Raw genomic sequence first — 20602 nt, 5'->3', positions numbered from 1 at the left:
AGTCATCGTCCCTGGGGGTGTTTAGGAAAGACTGCACGTGGCACTCAGTGCCATGGTATGGTTGACACGGCGTGTATGGTGCTGTTGGGTCACAGGGTGGACTCGGTGACCTCGAGGTGTTCACAGCCTCGCGAGCTCCGCGTCCCTGTCCCTGTCACACGGCCCGCGCGCTCCCGCCGCCTCCCGGGGACGCCGGGGAAGCCCCGCCCCGGCCCTCAGATCACGTGACCACCGCCGCCCTCTGAGCCACGGCCTGGCCCCGCCCCGCGCTCGCGCCAAACGCTTCCGGCCGAGGGCGGGCGGAGCAGCGCGCATGCGCCGGGGAACCCGGAAGCGCCCGAGCGGCGGAGCCGGGGCGGGAGGCGCTGCCGGAGGCGCTGCGTGCGCGGCGCTCCCGCGGCCCGGCCGGCCCGCGGTGGGCGCGGAGCCTCGGGGCGCTGAGCGGGGCCAGGTAAAGGGGCCCTGAGGGGGTGTGGGCCCGCGGGAGGGACGTGCGAGGATGTGTCCCGAAGGTACGGGCGCGGGGTTCCCGGCTTTGGGAAGGTATCCGGGTGAAGGCGCGGCGGTGACGGGACGGGGAAGGGTCTCCCCAGGACGGCGGGGTTTGGGAAAGGATGTGGGGAGGGATGGGAGTGATGGCAGATGTTGGGTTCTTGGAGTTCAGGCTGGCACGAAACTGGCAGGGTTGTCGTGTACACTGTACTGAGACCGGTGAGGCGCATCTAAGGCGATCTTTTAGTGTGGACTCCTATCTGTTAGGAGTTACCCTTTTTTGATGTTATCCAAATTTATCCTTTTAATGACTTCAGTAAGGAGTTTTCTTGTCACTTAAATGCTGTTTGAAAGCATGGTGGACTGATCGATAACCTTTTCTGTTTCTTCGTTTGTTTGACTTTTCTTTTGGACAAGCTAGTTAATAGTTCTGATATATATGTGTGTGTATAAATATACATACACACACAGAGATATGTGTGTGTGAATATACATATATGTAACCTGAAAATTCAGAAAATATAAATAGATGTGCTTGCATCTTTCTATACATTTTATCTTTGTATGTAATTGTATGAACCTCTGTCTATAAATGATGTTTAGAATTATTTTCATACTTTCAAACAATAGGAGTGTTGCATTATTGAAAATTAGACTGGAGCTATGTAACTGACATCTCAATTTCTTGTCCTTTTCCTAGTGCTTGACCTGTAAAACAGAGATCTTCCAGAATGCTGGAGTCCTATGTAACTCCTATTTTGATGAGTTATGTGAATCGCTACATAAAGAACTTGAAGCCTTCAGATCTGCAGCTGTCCCTCTGGGGAGGAGACGTTGTGCTCAGTAAACTTGAATTAAAGTTGGATGTACTTGAACAGGTATCTTATGTTTATAGCAGTTACAATCCATGTCTTTGATTTAAAATAATTTGTCTGAGTTATTTTAGATTGCTGTGCACAGCTAAGTAGTAACTTAGTGCTTGCTGGTTTTCTTCTTATGCAAATATTTTTCCCCCCTGCACTTAGTTATTCTTGCTTTAATTTCATGCCATTTGTTTAGCAGTGACTGGTAATTCCTTGCACATTCTCTAAGTTATGAAGTGTGAAGAGAGGCTTTTTTGTGGACACGTTTCTTCTTTCAGTAACTATTGTTTTACAGTAGGAGCATTAATTGAATTGCTTTTCCAGTCATATTTACAAATTACTTTTAGTAACTAAGTTGAAAGGTCACCACGTAAAGTGGGGTCTCTTTTTAATTATGCATATTAAACCCATTTGTGCCTTGTATTGTTTTCCAACTTCAGATTTCATTGTTCCAGTTGTATCTAAACTTGAGTAATTGAGGAATATATTTGATCATCTGATTTCTCTGGATTAAATCAAAGATACAGTGAAACTTAGCCTTAGAAAAACACTCTTGACCAAGTAAAACACTAGATACAGAATTTGGAGCCTGCTGTCAGTATGCAGGGATGGTTTCCTTTTGTGCTTATCTGGGTTGACACCTCGAGTGTGTGAGACTGATAAAGCTTCTTTCTGTTGTGCATGGAGTAGCAGGGCTCAGCTGGGGTTCTGTGCCCAGATGTAGTCCAAGCAGGTGAAGGTGCTGAGAGAAATGCAGCAAAGAATGGGAAATTTAGTAAATACATCCCTTGAAAGAAGAATAAAATATACAGGGAATGTGTTTTTAATGTTGACTAAAATAAGGTGAGACAAGATAGGGCAAGAATTATTTTGATCTGACACGAAGCAATTGAATAAATTGCATGTTGGGAGACTTAGGTTAGACATAAATGAAGGTCTCATTTATGTGTCTGATGAGGAGGCATTGAAATAGGCTGGGATGACTGCATGTCTCTGTTAAAAAAGGGAGCACCTTTTAAAATGTGAAAAATATACATGTGGTTAATTAAGAATCTCTGAACCTGTTTTGGAAGAAGAGACAATCTCACAAGAGATCTTGGTCTTGTTTTCTGTGCTTTTTAAAGAACCTTACTTGTCTTCTTCAAGTGTTTCATAGCCTCTGTATGTTCTCTCCAGTCTATTGCTGGGTATGTACAAGTACAATAAAAGTCTATTACTTGTCCACAGAGCTGGATTCTGTAGGATGTGTCCCCTGTGAGCCTTTTTAAATGTTTATGTACAAAGAAGGGTAGATCAGAAAGGATTTCTGGAGGTCATCTAGTCCAACCTGTTTTGAGCAGGGCTGTTGCCAGCATTATGTCAGACACGATGTGTTTTCTTCAACTGGGTCTTGAGCTCTGCCTTGTGAGAAGCTCCTCTCTGGGTAAACTGTGTCAGTGCTCTGCTGTATGGAGAGAGAGTTTGTCCTAATAACAAATGATGACTTGGGATGGATATATCAAACTTATTGCCTGTCACTATAAGAATTTTCCTGCTGTCATTGGTGGTGTTCCCTTTCCAATAGTTGCAGTTTGCTGGTAGGTGATCCCTTGCTTCATCTTTGTCTGCCTGTGAACTGGCTTCCTCAATATCCAGCTCAACCTGATAATGTTATGGCTCTTGTGGCAAATATGGCCATGGCCATTTGGGTATGGTTATGGGAATGTGAATATGTGATGGATGCAACATTTAGCTCAGATGCATTGTTTTTATGTTATTTGGCTGGGTGCTTGTAAAATGTCACTATCTTCATTTGCCTCTTATTATTCTTTGGAACTTGTCTGGACCCGCAGATGAGAGTGGGTCCAGTGGGTATTTAGAGTGTCTTCTTCTTTTTTTTTTTTGTGGAGGGGATGCTGTGTATTATGCTGTTTATTTCTGCTCAGCAAAACTCTTCAAGTAAGCACTATATGGTAAAGCAAAGTATCCAAGCCACTGCAGCTGTCAGGAGCTCCCTTGAAAAGCTGGTCTCTAAAAATGACCAGTTTATATAATTTTAGTTGGCTTCTCTCCCTGGATGGATTCATGATACCCAAAGGTAGTTCCCTTACCTGCTCTGCTCTTGTAACACTGCTCTGTCCTGTGTTGTGATGCCCAGCCTGGTTCCCTGCTCTTTATCTGACATGAGCCCAGCTTTAATTTCACACTTAAGGTCTTGGATACATCCATCTATCCTGGATGTATTTGTCTAGAGCCTTAATCATTTTCAGAGAATTCCATCTTCTGTGGAGTTATACATGGGTTTTTTGAGTGTTAGCATTGGTGCCAAACTACCTGACAAAGCACTTTGTAACAGCTTTGGTAACAAGTGTGTGCTTCAGCTGATGTTAGTGTTCCCATGTCATGTTGTGCTATTCTGAGCCACCCAACGGGATCCCAAAGGACAGATAAGAACAACGCATAAACTTCTGTTTGTCTTATAGAATATTTTAGAATAATTTAATTTTTTTGTGACTAAGTTGGAGCCAATACCTCTTGAGATCAGATGAATTGTTGCAGACATTTCTTCATAGAAATCCTTTCTTTGGGATTTGTCCATCTTCTGGGAAGCAAAGAGCCCCAGAAGAAGAATGTAAACAAATTGTTATTGGCTGTTGTGAGATGTGGCAGGTGATTCTGTGATTGGCTCATCTTGCATGTTTCCAACTAAGGGCCAATCACAGGAGCAGCTCAGGGGAGATTCCTTGAACACAGAACTTTGTTATTCATTCCTTCTATTCTATTCTTAGCTTAGCAGTCTCTGCAAGCTCTCTCTTTATTCTTTTTAGTATAGTTATAATGTATTATATATTGTATATCAATAAATCAAGCCTTCTGATCAAGGAACAAGATTCTCGTCCTTCTCTCACCCAGTGACCTCCTCAGGTCACTGTAATAATGAATTACAGTTGTTGACAGAAAATTTACCAAATGTGAAGAGAATACTCCAGTATCTGAAAATACTTTACCTGTCTTTTACATATGTTTATGTAAGCTTTATGCTTTCATTAAACTAAGCTGAATGTCACTGTAATAACTCTTAGGGTCTCTCCTTCTCTCTGTCCCCCTTTTTTTGTACAAACCTGTTCTGTAGTGGAAGTCAAGTGCTAGTTTGTACTCAGCTTGAATGTTCTAGGTACAGTGTAGCTTTTGTATATAATTGTGTTACTCTCTGAATAGCCAGTTGATTTTATAATAATTGTCTTTAGTTGAAGATTAAATCTAATAAAATATTGATTTTTTTTCCTATCCTGAATGATTCAATTACTAGAAGACTAAACATTCCAAGAAATTTTCCATCTGTACATAATATGCATACTGTACAAAAAATACTTCAAGAAAGTAATATGTAATAAAATTTTGAAACAAATACTTTAAGTATCATTTTTGGAAAAGTGTTTTAAGCATTTTTGGTGTGAAGTCCCTGTAGTACCAGAGGTAAGAGAACTCTCTCTGAACTTGGTAAGTAGGTTGTGTGTAGTGTATCTGTTGACACAGTGGTGCCAAAAAGATGGCATACATTGTGATTCTTCTTGCTGCTTGTGTATATTCCCATAATTAGTTTTTAGCTGTTTTGCAAATGTGGAAGGGAAGGATTAAGCAGTCTTTGGAAGACAAAGGATACCTTGATCTAAAAAGAATTTGTATAGAAAGAAACATGAAAAATTCTAATGTACTTAAAATAGTTTTTAGGAATAGTCAATGGGAACATTGAAATATCCTTATTTTAAGTGTCTTTTATATGCCATTGGTTAATTGTGAAATACAGCCTTGACTGTGAAGAAAAAGTATTTGAGTTAACACTGATGTGGAGAACGAGTACTTGCCTATCATTCCAACTTTTACAACAGGCTTGTGTTTTAGAGCAAGGGGAGAGTTTAGGCAAAGGGGAATTAGAATCATCTAGTCTGCTGTCTTACATGTTAGTCAGTCATTTATGGGTCAAGCCCAGAAGTTTGGTTTTAGTGATATATACATTTTTGTGAAGGATTTATATGATTAAATGGAAAATCTAAAATGCGACGTTTTATCAGTTGTGAGTCTAGAAGAAATATTAAGAATTTCGAGCAGTACTTAATGAAAGGAGTAATATTGCATAGGGAACAGAGAGGAATAAAAATGTTCTATGTTATATTGTGTTATGAACAAGTTGCTTAATTTGGCACATATTTGTATTGTCTACTGAATAGTACAACAAAGAGTTCTCCACATTGCTTTATTGTAATTGCCCTGGCTGCAACCAGGACAATGGGTTTCCTTGCTGACAGATAACATTTGTATCCAAATTTCCTTTGAAAGAGAACTACCTTCTAAATATGTTGTGAGTTTTCTTTTACCACCTTTATTTTGAAATAATTCCTACTTCTGTTTCTTTCAATATCTTGTGGTTAACTAGCCAAAAGGGAAAATGTGTTAAATCCATCCAGCAAATAGTGGATAAGCAGCTATTCTAGAATGCCTTTTGAAGTAAAGACAAGCCATGATCTAAACAGACATTGTGGTATTGATGAATGACAAAAACTTACACATTGACAAGTCCAGAATGGGACTTTATTCCTATTACTGTTAACAGTGGTAGTTTGCTGCCTTGATCTCTGAAAGCATTGTCTCTTATGTTATGATGTATTTTTAGATTGCATGTTTTTTATAATTTATTTCTGTGCCACACTTCATGTGTTTCCCCAATTCCCCTCCACCCCCAAAAAAAAGCTCTGGGACAGAAGATACTACTTAAGTTGTTGTATGATTAATCATATAGCAAGATCTGTAGCTAAACAGCCCAATATTTGCTTTTCAGTGACTTAACTAAACTAAAGCTGTCTGGATGACAATTTTATTTGTGTTGCTTCTGAGCCTAGGGCTGAATTTTTAGGAGAGGCTTTTGGCTAAAATCCCGAAGTATAGTAGTGAACAAAACACTTTGTAAAAACAAATCAATAATTTTCTTTGAACTTTTAATGAGAGAGTCTGAAACTGTCTTCTCTTAGAAGGGGAACTTGAAATTAGTTATGACTTTGTGTAAGCATGGCTGAAGAAGGAGTTGAGTATTTGTAGTATGAGATGGGTGTGGTTTTTTATACTTCATTAATCAGTAGTCATCAAGGCCCAAAAACTAATTTACAGACTGAAAGCTGTACTTGGCAAAAAAATAAAGCTATAATTTTGTGTAGTTTCCTCCTCAGAAGATTCTGTCAGCAGTGAATACACAATACCCTTAGCTCCTGGATACAGGATAAACTTTTTGATTGTATCAGGAAAAAGGCTAGGAGGTATCAGCTGCAGAATGGGGGAAAGTGTTCCCTAAAATTACTTCTCTTAGCAGCTGTTATTGCTGTGATGGTGTAGGTATTGGTAAAAATAGTTGACTTGCTTCTACTCATCCTGAGGACTCTCAAGATGTAAACCTGTTACAAGTGTAAATGGTGAGGATTTCAACTCTGAACTTTGGAGATGTTAACTGCTTAAGAAAATAAAACTTTTTAGGGGGATTTCAAAACATAAAACTAAGATTTTATTATATATTAATTATTCATAAATTTATCACTGATAAACATATTCATTTCAATATATTTAAGCAAAAAATTACATTAGCTAGCTTCATAGAAATATTGTGTAGGCATACTTTAAAGCTTTATAGTACATATCAAATAGTAAATGCAAAATGCCCCTGTCCCCAAATTTTATTCATATAGAAGTTCTGTACAGCAAGGATCAATCTAGGGTCAGGCAGTGCAGGAAAAGAGGCTTTCTGGATCCACTGGTAGATATGTGTTTGACATTCCCTGACAACTTACCTGCTTGATTTCTGAGTTTCATGGACCTTCTCTGAGTAACATCTGTTCATTCATAGGAATTCTGTGTTGAATGAGAGGCATGTACCTAACCTGAGCAAGGGGCAAAGGGGCTTAAGCCCTGACTTGCCGGGGTGATTCTGGAGTCCTGAAGGGTTTGTGTTCATGAATTTACCAGAATGCAGTGAAGAACCTGTGTGTGCTGGTCAGCAGCAGGCTCAGCAGGAGTCAGTGATGCACCCTGGCAGCCCAGAGGACAAACCCCTTCCTGGGGTGCATCAAACTCAGCATCCCCAGCTGGTGGCAGAGGTGACTGCCCTGCTGGACAACCTTGGTGCAGCCTCTCCTTGAGCTCTGTGTGCTGCTCTGGGCCCCACAGCTGAGAAATGAGGGTGAAGGATGAGAATGTGTCCAGAGGGGGGGCACCCAAGGTGGTGAAAGGGCTGCAGGCAATGTCCTGTTTGAAGGGACTGAGGACTTTGGGCTTGTTTCATTTGGAGAAAAGGAGGCTGAGGGGTGACCTCACAGCTCTCTACAGCTTCCTGAGGAGGGGGCATGGAGAGGGAGATGCTGAGCTCTTCCCCCTGGTATTTGGGGATGGGACATGTGGGAATGGTTCAGAGCTGTACCACAGGAGGCTTAGACTGGACATTAGGATGCATTTCCTTACCGAGAGAGTGGTCAAACACTGGAACAGGCTTCCTGCAGGAGTTGGATACCCCAAGTCTGTCAGTGTGTAAGAGGCATTAATGTTGACTTCTAGTCAGCCCTGAATTGGTCAGGCAGTTGGACTATATGGTCATTGTAGGAAGCCCAAAAGTGCTTCCCTGTACCCAGTAGATTTAGATTCACTCATTTCTCTCCTGAGAATACACTGCACTTGTAGTTCGCAGCATCTAAGATGATGATGAAAATACCAGGCTATAAGCAACTTGAAGTGAAGATGTGTTGTTTTTTCTTCATTAAAACTTGATAGTAAAAAATATCAGAATATGAGATTTTACAAAAGTGAAAAGATGAAGCATCCCCAAAACCTGAGTATTAGAATACTTAGTGTCAAGTATGCTGACTTAAAATTCTAACATATCAAATATTGCTTCTTTACAGTAAACAATTGTTTTCTTTATTCTAATCTTGATTGCTAGTCCTGGCACCAGCTCTCCTGTTGGTTGTGTTGAACTAATTTTTTGCAGAACACCTGAAGCTACTGGGAAATTGCAACACTTTGTTAGCTTTGTATTGAATGTACACCAATTTACTCAGTGGAGAACTTTCAATCTAAGCTTTGGCACCTTCTTTCCTGCTGAATTGCTGCAAGCAGCAGCTGGTTCCCCGAGGCTGTCCTACAGAGTTGTCATTTGTGTTAGGTGGAGTGCCCAGGCATTTGTTAGAAGCTCTGGACTGACTTACACAAGTTTTTAAACCAGTGAGACATCTACATTAGACCTTGCTGTGTAGGAGGCTGGTTTTGCCAATGAAAAGTTTAATAACTTAGTAAATACAAAGTAGTTTGATGTGAAAGGGGCAACAATGGGCCAGTCTTATGAGAACTGAGCTCTTAAAACTCTTAAGCACTAAAATATTTCAGAAGAAATTGCCTTACTGTGGCATTGTCAATATTTAATTCCAAGTTGGTACTCTTCACGGTAATACTGGTTGCATATCAATTTAAGTATTTACCTTCACTCTGTCTGTTTCTACTGTACCTTGAATAGTGAAACAGTTTGCAGTAGCTTCATGTGAGGGAGAGGTGGTTTTAAGCTATCTTTTATTATCAGGGACATGGTGACCCAAATGTCTCCTTTGAACAGACTAATTGTGACATAATCCTGTGAGTGATTATAAAGGCAAATGCCAAGTCTTGTGGCACACTGCTGATCGGGGGGAAGACTTGACTTGTGATAGAACATGACTATTTTGAGTTACAGTTGTGTTTGGAATTTTGATATGTTTCAGTGGTTAATTCTACATTTTTGTTGTTGTTAGGAGCTGAAACTGCCATTTACTTTTTTAAGTGGGCATATTCATGAGCTTCGCATTCACGTGCCATGGACGAAACTGGGATCAGAACCAGTTGTCATCACTATCAACACAATGGAATGCATCTTGAAGTTAAAGGATGGGGCTCAGGTAAGAAATGTCATGAATGCTTTTCCTATATTGAGAGGTTCATGAGAATAAGAGTTTCTGTAGGCCACTTTCTTGAAACTCTTCTGCAGAATCTGGCATGTGAAGTTGATCCCTTTTATTTTCTGAGAGGCTAATATTTTTCTTCTTGTCACGGCTAATATCTTCCTTCATATTTGTTTTTAAACTCTTTATTAGCTGTAGCTGTGTTCTTGCAGATGTGAAAGCAAGTTAATAGTGCTCTGTCAGGTTTTTCCTATGACTAGAGAAGAAATGGATTTCAAGAGCAGTATAGCATCCTGTGTTCTTCCAGCTTCTGTGACCCAAGCAGCAGTGCTGGTTGCTTGAGTCAGCTGTATGTGGCACAAATCAGCATTGGGCATTTTTCAAAAGTTCTGTTGTTATTATTGAAGAAATGCTTTGAAGATCCTGGAGTCTAAGTGATTTTTACCTTTAGAAATTATACTGCTTGCTTGAGTATATTTGGAAGACTTCTTGTATGTAAGGGTCTTCAGGGATTTTTTTCTTTAGTTGCTCAGAATAATTTGTGCATTAGCTGTTTTTACAGGCTCAGGTAAGGTTTCCTTCTGACATAATGAAGCTGAAATATGCAATGCCTCAATTTTTGTCATATGTCTAACTTAGTTAACCAAAAGTACTTGGTTATGTTAATGTTGAACTTGTGGGTTTTTTTTAATCAGCACGGTACTTTAATTCTAGAGAGGCTTACAAGTTTGTTTGGCTTGTTAGTTTTCTAAAAGCCTTGTTCACATTTTGATTTCAACAGTGCTTCACTTATATTAAGGATCATGCAAACGAAAATTTCAGTTTGTGAAAAAACTCAAGTGTTTGGTTGGGTGCATGATGAGCTGTTAACATTTCATGTCAATAACTAGGTACAAGGCAGCAAGAACATTGGAAAGCACTTTCCTGTTGTGTGATATTTCTTGATATGTCCTTTTACAGTTACAGAACTAAGAGGATTTTGGTGGAGTAGAAATCTCTAGTCCTAGCCACCCCACAGAGGACATGCTTGAATAATGTAGTTAGACTTAATCTGTGTGCATGTGTGGATGTTCATATATGCACACTACCAGCCAAATATTAAGTACTTTTCCAATGTTAAGCTAAGCTTTTGAGACCAGATGTTCCATGAGAAGTGTGGTTTTGGGAGCAGCAAATTGCAACTAATTAAGAATTGCAGAAAAAGACTTGTAGCCCATGACTTTGTGCAACCCAGAACTAATATTTGATATTGGACCTTGCAGATGGCTACTGCTGAAATGATCAGATTTCCTGCTTGCATGGTATTTGAAACTTAAATTTTGTGGTGCATACATCAAAAGGTCAAGTGTCATGAATGTAAAGCACTCTCAAAACAAGTATTTGTTACAGATGTTTAAGATTCAGAGGCAAGAAAAGAGTTTTGAAAATTGCAACTGACATTTGAACAAATTATTCATTGGTATGTATGCTCAGGAGGGTAAAATTTGGGTCTGTGCCATAGAAGGATTATCTTTGATGAACAAGAATGTAGATGAAAACACTTTAATGCTGTTTTCTGAGAATGTGGTTTAAAAAGTTCACAAGTTGAATTTCATTTTTTGAATTACTATTTGAAAGTGTTCAAAGTATGACAGTGTACTTGGCTAAAAACAATTGTCATAAATTTTTGTAATCAGTGAATAAAAATATGAATGAAATTAAATATGTCTGTGGAAAATGGTAATAAAATGAACTTTCAGTGAGTTTAGCTCCAGTTGGAACTGTTCTGCCAGGAACTTCATGTCAGGGAAGAGCATAATTAGCAAGAAAGCTTAGTTTAGTTCTCAGATTGATTGGCTTGACCCTGTATTTCCTTCCTCAGGTGAGACCTCTAATGAGCACAGGGATAATTTCACCTGAGCAAAAAATGAAGTTCTTGACCTCAGCTGAGTGAGATGTGTTTTCTTTGGAAAGGTGCTATTTCAAACAGTGTTTCTGTTGAAGATACATGAATGCTAAAATACATGGCATTGTTTGAAGCTATTATCCAGTGACCCTACAGATTTTGTAACAAGAAAGAGGGTTTTGCTTACATCTTTGAAGAGTATCAGTTCCCTGGGGTGCTTTTGTGTGTATATGTTTCACTGTGATGCTGTGTCATTGTTAGTTCAGCTTCACTATTAGTTTAGTTAGGTTTTTTTGTTGTTCATGCTTATTGCAGCATCTCCTCAGCTAAGTTTGGATTAGACAGTAATGGCTCAACTTCTAGTTTTATGCAAAAATTGTTTTTCTAAGCAGAACTGTTGTATAAGTGATAAGGTCATTTAATGATGTACAAAATACAGAATTGTGTAGAATTATGGGTATTTACATTTTGAAGGTGTTTGCTTTTCCCCTTTTTCTGTGCTTTGTTTCCTTGTTCTTTTCTACATCTGCTACTACTGCTTCTAATACCCAAGTGTTAAATGTGGATACTTTACAAGAAAATTAAACTGAAGTGCATCAACTTTAATGTAAAGGGGTGTTCTATTGAACATGCTTTGTATGTGTACTTTTGGTGATGACTTTGGTTAGTGTCAGTACTTGAAATAGAATTTGGCTGTGAGGTGTTTCACATTGCCTTTTGATGTCTGTCAGCCAAATGCAATTCTGCCTGCTTTTTTTTTTTTTTTTTTTTGCTCCTGAACTAATCTTCTGCAGCACTGAGTTTTAAATATCAACATTTATAATGTTCTCAAATATGTTGGTATGATTTAAATCTGTTTTTAAACATCTTAATGTGATTCTGAAGTTTGCTTGACTTGTATTTAAGTTGTAGTAATTGGCCATCCTGACTCTGTTCTCCATGAGTGCTATATTTTATTTTAGAAAGTGGTTAAACTTACAGTATTTTATGTTCTTTTCATTACCTATCTCTATATATTAAATCTCCGGGCTTCATATAGAATTGAAACCAATTTTAAAATCTGTGCTGTTAGCTGCTTTTCCTATGAGAGATTTTCTCCCTTTGTCCTGTTGGTCTGTTCTTAACTTTTCTACATATTCTTTTTTTATCAAAATAATTGAAATTCTTTGCTCCTTTCTCTTCCCCTCTCAGTGCTAAGATATCTCCATGCCCAAACCAGAGGCTTTCAATTCAGGTAGTGCAAACTGGGAAGGACAAACCAGTAAGCCCATGTTTTTCTTCACCTTCCTGCCATTATAACTAACCACGAGATTATTCTTCATGTTCCACCTTGAATTATGTGTTTTTTTTGTCTTGGAACTGATGCAAATGAGGAGATCAAGGAGAAATGTGTTATTTGTATTACTGCTTCACATTTGAGAACTTGCCTTTAAGCAGAACACAGTGCACCAGAAATATGCTGATGTGTATGAAGGCTCCCTGTACTCCAAGGGTAATTAATTATGGAACTGGGGAAGTCTGTTAGGTTGAAGAGGGAACCAAGCAGTTTGGATCAGCATGGAGACAAGTGAGCACTGCTCCTTTCATGAGGCAAAGAAAGTTGTGAAGGAATAGGATAACTTTGTGGAGGCAGTGGAGAACAGCCCACAAGCATGACTGTCAGAATACCAGACACATTCTCACCTGACAGCTGGTAGAGACTGCCACCAAAGAATGCTGGAAGCAGAAATTGGTCTTGACTGGGAAATGACCAGGAGGTGGGAGATCAGGTGCTTTGACAGATTATGAAGGACTTTGAAGGTAAAGACAGAAGGCTTGTGTTTGATGAGGATATAGTTATACGAAGTCTGCTTAGGTGGTAAAGCTTGCTCCAGATCTGAAGCAGTGCTCTAGTGGTTTTTTTCTCACCTGGGTTGTAGTTTGGCTGAATGTAGCTGTATGGGCAAGCAGTGCTGTGGTTTTCCATTTGAGTCTACAAGTCTGGTGTTGTGTTACAGCAGAAATATGGTAAGACTTGAAGTCAGAAGACTTAACTTTAACAGTCTTTAGTGGCTCACCTTTATGCTTTTTATTTGCTCATGGGGAAGCTCAAGGTCTTTATTTTTTAAATGAATTTAATTTGGCACTTCCTTTCATAGTAGTATATTTAGTTCAGTAAATCTGATACTGAGTTTTAGCAAAATTTAAGGTGAAGATTATATCAAGAATTGCTCTATAGGAAGCAAACTATGTTATCAGCTAGTGTTGAATCATATCAAGTTAATGATGAATATGAAATGCTAATTAAGCAGCATTTTGTAGAGCATTCTGCATTCTGTAATAGCAGTAATGGCATTCTGCTATTACTCTGTGTTTTCATAGAGTAATAGCAGAAAAATAGGATTTTGTTTCTGTGTGCATGCATACAAATTAGCGTATATATGAATAACAAGAAAAAATTTTCATATTATTTTGAATTAAAACAAATTGCTTTGTGCAAATCAGACTGTAATTTAGTGTTTTCCAAAGGTTCAGGAAGGTTTGGCAGAGTCTTTTGTTTGGTTTTGTGCATTTTCTGTCAAGAGCTCCTGTCTGAAGAGTTCTTATGTTTTCTATAAATTGCTATATGTAAACAAAAGTGTTTTAGGTAGGAGGTTCTCTTTCAAGGATATTATCCATTTAAGGAATAAATGTCACAAATGTCTTGGAATAAAACTTACTCTTTAAATAGAGGAAGTACTCAAGGGAGGCTAAAAAAGGTGCTAAAAAGGCTTTGCAGCATTTGGTTCAGACACTTTGTTGTCTTTCTCCAGTGATTTCAAATGAGAGGCTGAGGAGGAGATGAGCAGCTTTGCTTAAAGCTGGATATTCACATGTACTAGCTGGGTATGCAAGAGTGACCATGTAATTTACCTATTTTTGTTCCTACTAACCACTTTAATAGACTTTAAAAGCAAAGCATCTGATGCTTGAGATTGCAGTAATTATGCTTATGTAAGAAAAAATTGCCTTTGTGAATTTGTTCAAAGACTCCTGCAGGCATATTTCTTAATACTTTAACTGCAGGAGTCCTGCCACTGCCCTTGTGTTGCCTCAGTCTGAATACCTGTCTTGTTTACCTGAATGCCTATTATTGTGTTCCTAATTCTGGACAGTTTTCATGTGAATTTGCCAGTATATTTCTGTTTGAGTTCTTTTCAGGGCTAAAAAATGGTGATTTCAGGTGTCTGAAACTGATTACTGTGAAAGGTATGAGAGATCCTGCTTTATTCCTTCTGTGCTTATTCCTGGCTCTTAGGACATCTTTCAGTGTTGGTGTGCTGCCTACAGGCAAAGGTAGTGTGGCACCTCTGACCTAATCCTGTTGCTTACTCTGGGGGAATGAACCTTGCTTTTTGGTGTTAGTCTTGCTTTTAGTTGTTTCTGGCAAAGAACAAGACTTGCAAACACTTCTGCCTTCTGGCTTGTGCAACCCTGGATGGCATCTTCCACAGCTGTGCTGTACTTGACTCCTGAGGACACCCCCAGGGACAGAAAGAGCAGTTGTAAATATGGTTGGGACTGTGTTCTTGCAAATTTTGAATGCAGTTCTTGTCAAGAAAATCTTTTGATGTTGTCAAAACAGTGAACAGTCTTGATCTTAAAGACCCTTTCCAATCTAAATGATTCTATGATTGTAAAATCAGGTTGGTCAGTAGGTATTAAGACCGTATAACATCAGTGTTTTTCAATAGCTTTTTTTTATTCAGATGAGTGCACTTTGCATGTTTGAAGAGACAGCCAGGTGAGGATATGGCCCTGTGTTGGTATAGGTGTTGCAACTTAAGGAAGCTGCCAGGAGCTGTGTGTAGTTATAGTTTTCCTTCAGTTCTGTAGCAGCAGTTTTACCAATCATATCAGGATAAGATAATGAAAAGTAAACCTTAAAAATATCTTGCCTCATCACTCCCATCGGGAGCTGGAGTAAAGCCATTCCCTGATCCTCTCCCTCCTCTTGCCAGTGGCACACAGGGCAGTGGATGGGGTTGTGGTCAGTGTGTCACAGTGCTGCTCCTTAGTGCAAGGACTTCTCCCCGGCCCCCAGAGAGGGGTCCCTCCGACAAGGGACAGTTCTCCACAAACCTCTCCAGTGTGAGTCCTTCCCATGGGCTGCAGTTCTTCGTGAACTTGCCTAAGCTATCTCTTTCTAAACTGATGATTTTCTTTGGTTTGCAAAAAATGATTGAAAGACAGCCCTCACGATACATAAAGCTGCAGGTTCCCTAGCTGCCTTGCTCTAATTCATAGTGCTTCAATCGTTTTGTATACTCACACAGTTGGTTTGTCTTAGGCATATGGACTAGGCATCTTGTCATCTATCCCAAGTTCACTTTTTGCTTTTCTAAAATTTTGGTATTTAGAATTAAGAATTGTTTGAGGTTTTTTATTACTATTTGGGTATATTGGCTTAGACTGGATCTTTGCCTTTTTAAGATGTCAGTTGTGTGTAGGGAAACATGCCCTTGCCAAAAAGGAAATAACACTTTTCAGGTTTTTAACAACTTATTGCCCTCCAAAAAAACCAGTTTAATCGTCCTTTAAATTCAAGAAGGACAGAAATCTATTTACTTACATGTAAATGTGGATTACATACATTAATGTCTCAATACTTCATACACAGTGTATATGAACTTTCTTGTAACTGCCAAATCAGTGCCCCAGGTTAGGGGTCTGATGTCTTTTTTAAATGCTTGTGTGGTGCTGTACCTCAATTTATGACCCTTCTATAAACTTCAGAGACTGCAGCTTCAATTTTCCTCCTTCAGCTGATAAAGTTGGAGGCAGCCAGATTGAAACTTGCATATCCTGCAATCAAGAGAGCTCCTCTGGAGTCCAGTCTGACTTGCTATAGTGTTCCAAGGATATGTAGAAAAGCAGGCACTAAGTAATTTGTGTCAGATTTATGGTGTTGTTAGCTTAGTGCAAGATGCTTGTTTGGATCATGACTTTTGAAGTTTGTTGGTTTTATGTGCAACATCAGCTGGAATTCTGTCCTTCTCAAGTAACAAGAGGAAAGGAGAAGAGATTAAAGAAATTCGATGGATGTGAAGTCACCCCAAGACAGGAAAGGTAGATTTTTTTTGGGGTAGTGCTGGTGATCCTTTAAGCTTTCATATATTCACAGGTTTTTCTAAATAGATTGTTTAATCAGGTGAGGGTAGTGCGCTTACATGGAGAATTCTACTTGTTTGCCTTGGAACACCTGAATAGCTGAGAAATGTCTCACTTATTTTGGTGGAGCCTTTTTAGGATGCCATGTTTTGGGAAAAAGGAGTCCTAATTTTAGATGTGTTGGAGTAGTTTTCCATGTATGTCTATTTTTTTGGGAATCCTGCATAGGGCTGAATTTATTGAATCAGTCATAATATTTCAGACCTAGTAGTTCCATACACTATTATTTTCTCTCATGCTTTGAAGAAAATATTTTCTGAGCAGATTACTAAAACACAATTATTGCATGGGTTTGTTCTAAAATAGATGTTGATATGGGGCTTGCTGTTTTATGGATCACCTTGTATTTCAACAGAAATCATTGCTTTATGTGATATGTTTTGGATTTGTACTTTTTAAAAGCCTTGTTCTTTTGGGCAGACACTCTTAAATTAATCTGTAGTTCTCACTGCTTTATTTCTTAGAATTCACCTTTTTTTTCCTTAGCCCGTTCTTTGATGTGGTTGTGTTTTTTAAAATACTTAAACTGTGGGCACCAGCTTCCTAGCTAGGTTCCTCCTTCCTACTTAGAATTCCAGTTTAACTATAATTGTGCTTTGATTCTTGGCTGTAGAAGTTGATTCTTCTTTCTGGAATCTCTTCACTCATCCACGTGTTGTCTGTGTGTGCTTGTCTGATCAGTCTCATTCCACTAAATTATATATTGAGTAACTATCAGCTGACCTACTGATCTTTCTGAACTATAGCTAGTGCTGTATTTTTTTCCCAAGAGTTGTGTGTTGGGACTAGAGAGCGTCCAAGACGTGCTGTCTATATTGCAATGCTACGTCAGTGCACTTGGCAATTTTAACATTGGCAACTCAACATACAAGGTGAAGCAGTAGAATGGGTTCATTTTCAAAACTGAGTTGTTTGGGAAATAGCATGATGGGAATTCAAAATCTCAAAATTTAGTTTTAAATCAAAAAATGTTTATAAACTTTTTTTTTCCACACTGTCTTTGGTGATGGAAAATATTTATTTTCATTTGCTGAAATTTGAAGTGTTACCAGCTTGTTGCGCATGGGCTACTGCTTCTGAAAAGAAGAGCTAGATAGCAACCTATGAGGCTTTTCCTGGAACTGGAGTGTACTAGATTTAGAGATTTGTTGGCATAGGAGGTGCAAGCTGTGCTTGGGAATGTATTCTGACTGAAGCATTTCCCCATGTCTTAGTTGTGGAGACTTGTATATTGCTGAACATATTATTATCAAATAGGGCACAAGTAACAGAAAACCCATTTATCTCTGTCTCCCTTCCCCCTCCTTTTTTATTTTTCTTCCATTGCATTCTATAAAATTAATTCTATAATCTGGCTGCAACTTGCCACTGCTAAGTCATGCTCTGTTAAAAAAAAACAAAGAAAAATTGGAAATCAAATTATGTAAGCCAAGAGCTGTTTGACCCCCAGATAAGCACGCTTCTCATTATTCATGCACATGAAAACCAATAAACCCATGCCAAATGCCTGTGTTAAAAAAGTAAGTATTATTGGTTTTAACCTATAGCAGGTGCATCTCTTCTGAGCATGAGGCATCTTGTTTCTGAGGCTCATCTCTCTATGACTTCTGGCCTGCAATACAATTTCACTCCAGCGAGCTGCCTCTTACACCTTTTCACACTTAAAATCTGTACAATTCCCACTTTGCTTGTGAAGTAGTTCAAATGTTGACAGTTTCAGTAGTGTTGCCTGTGTGGAGAAGAGTGTCTCAGAGGAAGCCCATGTTCCTCCTTTTACTTGTTTAAAGCTGTAGTTCCTTATTTGCTACTTAGTAGTTCTAGATTCCTTCGCTTTGAGGATTGTGATGTTAGTTAACAAGTGAGGAAGCAGGAACCCCACTTACCTGTTGTACTGCACTGCTATGGGAGCTCCTTCTGGGGCATGCATTTGTGTGGGTGTATATATATGTGTATGTGCATTTGTATTTATGCCTATTAAAGATGACTTTCATTCTGACTTGATTTCATTATTGCTTGATGGTAAGAAGGATCAGTTAGGACAGGAAATATGGATTGCAGTACATAGGTAAACAGTTTTGCATTGATTATAATTTCATGTTAATCCAGTTATAGGGCAGTGAGAGCAGGCAGGAGCCATTTTCTGATTGCTTTGTGGGCAGGTACTGTCACACAAACCCAGCGGAATGGTAGCCAGTACATATTTAACTTGCTTCCCTCAAACAAAATCTTTATTTTTTTCTGGAGTTCTTTAATAGACCATTGTCACATGTTCTGTGATCACTAGAAAGCTGCAGACCCCAGACTATTTTATACTACATAGTACAGCTGTGTTCTGGAAAGTTCAAGAGTGTGAATGTTGCAGTTTTTTATACAGCAAATCACCTGAATATGCTGTGTGGAGAGAGGAGGTGATACGTGAGAGCTTTCTAGGCTGCAAAGTGAACTTGGAAGCTGAATGTCAGGTTGAACTCCTGGCAAAGCACCAGCTGGAAAGTGCATTGTTGAAATGTAAATTATGGTTTTGTTCTGTATCAGCTATGATAATATCCAGTAATTTTTTGATGGAGTGGCTTTGCTGCTAGGGAATTGAAGGAATTATATACAGGAAAGCAACATTATAGCAGGGAAATGGATGGCACAATTTAAATATTAGAGCTAATGCAGCATTGACCAATTTAACTTTTATTTTAGAACTATGGCGTATATTGTGGGTCTCAGAGTTGTGGATTTGAATATGAATGCAATAGAATTGCTTTTAGTGTGGCTTAATATGCTATATTTCTGGAAAAAACCCAAATAGTCAACAGATTAGTAGGTAAAAAAACCTACTAATATCACTAGCTAATTTAACTAATGCTAGTGATTTGCATATGCTTATATTTTTCAGGTGAGTTTACCTGTGTTAAAGTATTTATTGCCTCTGGGCTATGTGTGAGTACAAAGAGTGTTTGTGTGTCTGTGTACAGGAATTTTCTAAAATCTCCTTTGAGTGCTCAAGAAGACTTTGTTAAACTGTCACCTTTGGTATCTCCAGAAGATGACAGGGCTGTTGGCTGTTGAGGTCTTCTGGATGTTCATTCCTGATACAGGTCCCCCTTGAAGATAATTCTTCAGCTTTGTATGTCTTGCTTTTATTGACACATCAAAATTAGCAGGGAGAATAGCCATCACCTTGCCAGAAGCTTGTGTGTTAATACATAATGATTTTTGAAATATGTGAGTAACCTAAATTCCAACACTTAAAATTTTCAAAATAATGACAAGTGTTCTCTTTGTACGTTTATGGGTTGGGAGACTATCCATAGAGACAGAGAGGAGGGTGATACAGGAGTTCATCTGTTTGAGGAACTGTGCTGCAGGATAGTCCTGGACAGGAAGCTAACTGAATTGGTCTGTGCTAGCCAGCCAGCAGATCTGCTCCTCCCTGCCACAGTCCCTTTACTTCCCTTTGGTGTGTACCAAGCACTTGGAGAGCAGAAGCTGCCATATCACTGATGAGTCTGAATTTGCACCTGCTGTTAGCTCAGGGTTTAAACCTACACTAGCTGCTTTGAAAACAAGGTTGCCACAGGATGTTTTCACTGTTCATGCACTGTGGTGCACCAGGTAGAAAGGGTTGTTTGGTTTCTTCTTTGCTGTGGTTAATTCAGTAAATTGGTATTTGGGAGTGATCTCATGGTATGTACTCCTGAATTTTGGAAAGGAACCCACTTGTACAGGAACAGAGTCACAGTGATTTCTGCACTGTTAGAGTTGAAACTCAGATACCACAGCATTGCTGATGTTTGTTCCAGAAAATAGCTTTACTAAGACAGATAAAAGTACTAACATGTGAATGGTGTATTTGTCTTTATAAAGTACAGACAACCTGTTCTGATGTGTTGATACAGTTGTATAAAGTAGAAAGATTAGGAGTAATCCCTGTCCTATTACTGATCTTTACTCAATTTTTTCCCTGACCCACTTACAGCAAGGAAATGTAATGCCAATAGTCAGGGTCTTTGTTCCCAGGTACAGGGAGAAAGGGTTTATATATCATCTTTGGCATAATTCCTAGAAGTTTAGGATCATGTTCTGATTCCTCTTTCCCGGTATAGGTCTGGATTACTTCAGTTGATTTACTTTGGAGTAATTCCAGATTTGTCCCAATCCAGCTGACATCAAATCAGGACCCTACAATCCAACTTTGTTTCATGTAGTTGGGTGAAGAGTTTGGATTTGTGTGGTTT

General features: G+C 39.0%; 1 protein-coding gene across 5 annotated transcripts in view; it reads left to right on the top strand.

Annotated features, from left to right (window-relative positions):
- Nucleotides 1–362: 362 nt before the first annotated feature.
- The window catches only part of VPS13B (vacuolar protein sorting 13 homolog B), a 433030-nt gene continuing 412790 nt past the window's right edge, over nucleotides 363–20602 (top strand). For 4 of the 5 annotated variants that reach the window (XM_064706433.1, XM_064706436.1, XM_064706435.1 and 1 more), the window contains exons 1-3: nucleotides 375–512; nucleotides 1193–1370; nucleotides 9152–9295. In XM_064706433.1, the coding sequence (XP_064562503.1) occupies nucleotides 1224–1370; nucleotides 9152–9295 (291 nt within the window). In that variant the 5' untranslated portion in view covers nucleotides 375–512; nucleotides 1193–1223. Of the gene's footprint in view, nucleotides 513–1192; nucleotides 1371–9151; nucleotides 9296–20602 lie in introns of all 5 variants that reach the window. The other variant, XM_064706432.1, reaches the window with a different exon arrangement.

Source organism: Zonotrichia leucophrys, chromosome 2 (genome assembly GCF_028769735.1).
Source record: "Zonotrichia leucophrys gambelii isolate GWCS_2022_RI chromosome 2, RI_Zleu_2.0, whole genome shotgun sequence".
Taxonomy (NCBI): Eukaryota; Metazoa; Chordata; class Aves; order Passeriformes; family Passerellidae; genus Zonotrichia; species Zonotrichia leucophrys.
This window is presented reverse-complemented; position numbering and strand designations above follow the sequence as displayed.